Genomic DNA, 5461 nt, shown 5'->3' on the forward strand with positions numbered 1-5461 from the left:
TTTGCTCTGCCCCATACTCAGAGCTCACCCCCAACTCTGGCCCTCTCCTTTTTCTTATACCCACCTACCAGGTCCAGCTCAAATTCCAATCTCCTTGGGAAGCCTTCCCTACCCCAGACTCACAGAGACTGCTGCCACCCACTTCCTGCAGCACTGATTATGCTGCCTGTTTGCACTGTTTGCACAGAGCAGGGCCTATCTGGGGATGGGGGGGGGACTGGGGGCTGGGAGGCCTTCACTTTTCCGGGTATGCTTTGTTTCTACATTTTGGTTATGAGTACATGGAGAACAGAAACCAGCCCCTTCCCAAAATCCTCTTGCTCATGTCCCCTCCATATAACCGTCCCCCCGACACACACTTAAAAAAAAAAAAAAAAAAACTGCCCATATGCCTATCTCCTCACTGGGTCCAAAACATAGCCTTCAGTATGACTAACACATCAGAGCTATGCAGGACCAGACACAATGAGCCACATGGAACAATCAGAAATTTTCCTCAGGGGCCTGGAGGGCAAGAAGCAACACCCTCCCACAAAGCCTTCCCTGAGTTGAGAAAGGAGTTGAGAAAGGGGTCAAGTGACTTGAAGTGGGAGGAGAAAAAGTGTGAGGAAGAGGCGACTGTGGTAAAATGGGCTATAACTGAAGGTCAAGGCCCAGACTCCAGTTCTGCCACTCTGTACCCTCACCAATATGCCTAACCCCCTCTGATTCTCAAATTCCTCCATCTCTAAAAGGATGATGGCAATATCCTCTCAGAGAAGAGTTGTAAGGCTAAAACAAAGCAAATAACCAAGGGTGGTACAAACAGTTAAGTGCTGGACAACTAGCCAAAAGGCTGGTGGTGCAAACCCATGCAGAGGTGCCTCAGAAGAAAGACCTGGTGATCTGCTTCCAACAGTTCACAGACTTGAAAACCCTATGAAGCAGTTCTACTCTGCACGCAAGGGGTCACCATGAGTGGGAATCAACTAGATGGCAACTAACAACAACAACAGAATTCATTTGCTCTTTTAATAAACATTTGTTAGGAATCTAGGATGCACTGAGACTAATGGGGACACAGAAATGAATAAGAAAGCTTACTGGCAAATAGGCTATGGAGACCCAGAAAACTTACCAACACGCAGAAGGGCACTGAGGGAAGAGTGGACATATTACTGAAACCAGGGTAGGAGGGTTCTCACTCTGCCAACGATCAGGAGGGCTTGAGGGAGGACCTGACTGTCCACATCACCACGCTGAGTCTGAAAGGATGAACAGAACAGCATATCTGGTAGAAGAATGACTCCAAAGCATGGAAGTATGAATGGGTAGTCCTGAGACCAGGTAGCTCTGGTTTGGTGTGGTGCAGAACAGAATGGAAGTGGGAGACCATTGTAGAGAAACAGGCAGGAGCCCGACCCAGAAGAACCTTGTATGCTAAGACAAGTCTGCTTTTTATCCTGATGGCAGTGGGAGGCCAGGAAAGACTTTTAAGTGGAGAAGTAACTTGACTGGAATTGGAGTTTAGAGGGCTTCACTAACTCCAAGGGGAAAGACAGAGAGCAGGAGGGGAGGGCTGGATGTTGGAGGCCTGGTGAGAGTCAGTGAGGTGGACATGGGCTTGTGCAGGGAGCCTGTTGCCTGCAATTGCCTTGGCCAACCATGGGAAAGAGGCTGACTTACAAGAATCTGCTCCTGAAAAACCCAGCTAGGCCTGCAACCAACTTCCACTTTGCTTTGGACATTTTCACTTTCGGGGCATGTGGTTTTGAGTCAAGATCCCTCCTTCTGGACATGGGACTTTCCAGAAGGACCACAGCTTCATCCATGTGTCTGTTTGGCCTGGGATGTGCTGGATTTTGGTTGTCAGGGGAGTGTGTCTGTCTCTGCTGAGAAGGATGGCCATGTGGAGTCTGCTTCTCTGGGAAGGTAAGTGGGTCAGATGGATACCCTACCCTCAGAGACCTACAGGCTTTTCCCCAGCTGCCCACCACAAGACCTTCTGGGCCATCCTTCCCCACCTTGAATGAGGTCCCAGGAGCTGAGGAGGGATAGGGAAGGCTGGAGCAAGTTCCTGGGCAACAATTAAAGCTGGGTGGATGCAAGGAGATGCAGAGTCCTAGGTGGGAGGAGGTGGCAGCCCTGAGAACACCCATGAGATACAAGCTATTTTGTGGTCCCAGGCAGCAGATACTGAGGTTGGTGATGCCCAGTGGTTTGGAGACTGAGACGGGGTGAGAATCATCAACACTCTGGTAGTGTTAACATGTGGAAATTCCACATACACACTGGGGAGACCAGGGAAGGAAAGGCCAGAGCAGAGCTCCCTACAGTCTGAGGAGGGTTGGGAGGTTGAAAGGAACATGAGAGATCTCTCCCTGCTGACTTGTGTAAGGGAAGTGGATAGTGAGTGAGGACAATGGGAGAGAGCAGGTTAAATATGGTTCATGTGGACTTATGGGTGGCTGATAATGGTGTGATGCTGAAATTATAACACATTGGATCTCTGACAAGACCCATTTTGTCTAATGTCTGAGCTCCCTGCCTTGGTCAGCAAGTGGCTGATGGGACAGGGTCAGCACTGATCAGGCTATGTCATAGGGGTTGGGAGGAGTAGCAAAGTCTCAGACATCTTTGTTTATACCAGAGACTTGGGGACTTTGAGATTACTTTGTCCTATGTCCTCCACCTGGGCTCCTGGCTCTGAGGGCTCTTTCAAAGGTCCTGCAAATGTTTTCAATACTCTAACCCCTGGGACAACCAACCATCTGTCAGTTTGTCATACTGTGGTAGTATGTTGCTATGATGCTGGAAGTTATGCCACCAGTATTTCAAATACCAGCAAGTTCACATATGATGGACAAGCTTGGGGAAAACCTGTGGCCTTGGGGATGCCATGGGGGAATGCTACTCTGTCTTATAGGGTCACTATGAGTTGGAATTGACTTGACAGCAATAGGTTTCAATGGAGTAATAGTGGTGAGCCCAGACCAATATGGGGACACAAAAGCAGAGTTTATAACCTGAACTGAGGGATGGGAGAGGTCAGAGAGATAGTGAGACTTGAAGAATGAGCAGAAATTAGCCAGTGAAGGAGTCAGAAGGGCACTTAAAGCAGAGGTATCTCCTGCACATCTCAAACCCATTATATTCCCAACTAAATTCAACATCTTGCCATCTCATCACTCAGTATGTTTCTCCTTCAGTGTCCCTGATCACAGCAAATAGTAGCCAATACATTCCAAGGACCCAGAAGTCATCCTTGACTGTTCTCTCCTTCACGCGCCAGATCTAATTGTTAACCAAGTCCTATGAATTGCAGTGTCTTAATCTCTCTCAATTCCTCCCACTTCCCCCAATTCCTGATGCCATCTTCTTCCATACAAGCTTACATCACCTCTCCTTGCATTAATATAAACAGCCTCAGTCTTGGCCTTCCTCCAGTGCGTCTCCACACTTCTGCTGGAGTGATCTTTCAAATCATGCAACTAATCATGTTACTCTTCTGCTTAAAACCTATCCTCAGCCCCCCATTGCTCTAAAGATAAAGCCCAAACTCCAACGTGCTTTCAGAGCTCTGCATGATGTGGCTTCCGCCAACTCTGCCATGTAATTTCCTACCCCCACCCTGCAGAGCAACACTTTCAGTTCCCCAGTGCACCAGGCTCCCTCCTTCCAGGCCTTTGTACATGCCGTTCCCTCTGATGGTAACACTTTCCCATGCCCCTCCAGGCAGCCTTCCACTTGCCCTTACTGATTCCCAGGCCTCCGCTTACATTTCTGCTTTGAGTCCCTCCAAGCTGAGTAAGGTCACACTATCACCTGACTTGTGTTCTCCCATGCCATCTCGTTCTTTCCCATCATCTTGTTGTTAGTTGCTGACAAGTTGAGTACAACTATGTCAACCTTGTGGGTGCAGAGTAGGTTTTCAAGGCTGTGACCTCTCCAAAGCAGATCTCTAGGCCTGTTTGCATAGATTTTAACTATATATCATTCATGAGATACTGAGTTATCCGGTGCCTCTGGGTGGCAATCTTCCAGCTAATAGTCGCATATTTAACTTTTTCACCATCCATCATAACACTTAATATATTTGGCTTTTTCTGTGAGCTCCATGAGCACAGGGACTAGAGTCTCTTCTTTCCTGTTTTGGTCCCAGTATCTGGCACAGGGGACCCTCAACCTGAGTGGAGGGAACATGGATGGAGGGGCCCTGGTACGCTCCCTAGTCATTCAGCTGTGTGATGGAGAGGGCTGAGACACATGGGGCAGCCCACAGTGACGGGGGCTCTGTTCTTTCAGCTCTGCTTCCCACTGCAGTTACCGGGACCCAAATCCAGGGACAGGTCGGGGGCTCTGTGCTGCTGGCGGCAGAGCGTCCCGCTGGATTCCAAGTCCGTGATGCCATCTGGCGATCTCTCTGGCCTTCAGAGGAGCTCCTGGCCACATTTTTCCAGAACTCCTCAGAGACTCTATACCACTCCCGCTTCCTGGGCCGAGCCCAGCTGCACAGTAACCTCAGCCTGGAGCTGCGGCCACTGGAGTCTGGAGACAGCGGCAACTTCTCTGTTCTGCTGGTGGACAAGGGGGGTCAAGCACAGACCCAGACCCTGCAGCTCAAGGTATATGGTGAGTCCACCTGTCCCTGTCTCCCTGCCTCATAGCCTCTCACAAAGCACCAAACAAGCACCCTGAGTTCTGGGGAGAACTGGTTTACTGAAACCTCTGGCCTCTGACCAAGTTGCTGATTCAGGGAACTTCTGCCCTCTGGCAGTCACATCTAAGAAAACTTCGCAGATATTCACTCCCAGGTGAGCTTCTACCTGGGGCAATGGGCCAGCTTAGCCACCACTCAGTCCTGGTCTGAACACCAGTTTGGTCTTTTCTTGGCTCAGTGGCCATGGACCCAATACTTAACCTCCCTAAGCTTTACCTTTCTCATTCATAAAATGGGTGGGAACTGTAATACTACCATGTTGTTGTTGTTGTTATTTGCCATCAAGTCGGCCCCGACTCCTAGCGACCCCTCCTTCTTGGGTTTCCGAGGCAGTTATCACTACGGAAGTAGGATTGCCCAATGTTCCTTCCAAGGAGTGGCTGGGGGGGTTGAACCACCAGCCTCCTGGTTAGCAGTCAAGTGCCTTAGGCACTATGCTACCAGAGCATATTACCATGTAGAGGGGCTCTAAGGTGTGAAATGCAGTGATGTTTGCAAAAGCATCTAGGATAGTACTTGACCTTAAGTACATCATAAAGTCAATGACATTATCATAGATTGTAAGACATAACACTATGCTGTGGACTGCTAGGGAGCTCTGGTAGCGTAGTGCCTACGGCATTTGACTGCTAACCAGAAGGCTGGTGGTTCAAACCCACCAGTCACTCCTCAGAAGGAAGATGGGGCAATCTACTTCCGTAGTGATACTGCCTCAGAAACCCAAGGAGGGGTCGCTATGAGTCAGGTCTGACTCGATGGCAC

The 5461-nt window shown here is 49.5% G+C and overlaps 1 protein-coding gene across 1 annotated transcript in view; it reads left to right on the plus strand.

The window, feature by feature from the left end:
* The first annotated feature begins 1829 nt into the window (after positions 1-1829).
* SLAMF8 (SLAM family member 8) overlaps positions 1830-5461 on the plus strand; it is an 11088-nt gene continuing 7456 nt past the window's right edge. The window contains exons 1-2 of the mRNA XM_007947787.2: positions 1830-1911; positions 4285-4611. Of these exons, the coding sequence (XP_007945978.2) occupies positions 1830-1911; positions 4285-4611 (409 nt within the window). The remainder of the gene's footprint in view (positions 1912-4284; positions 4612-5461) is intronic.

Source organism: Orycteropus afer, unplaced genomic scaffold (genome assembly GCF_000298275.1).
Source record: "Orycteropus afer afer isolate SDZICR_OR568_19922 unplaced genomic scaffold, OryAfe1.0 scaffold00193, whole genome shotgun sequence".
NCBI lineage: Eukaryota > Metazoa > Chordata > Mammalia > Tubulidentata > Orycteropodidae > Orycteropus > Orycteropus afer.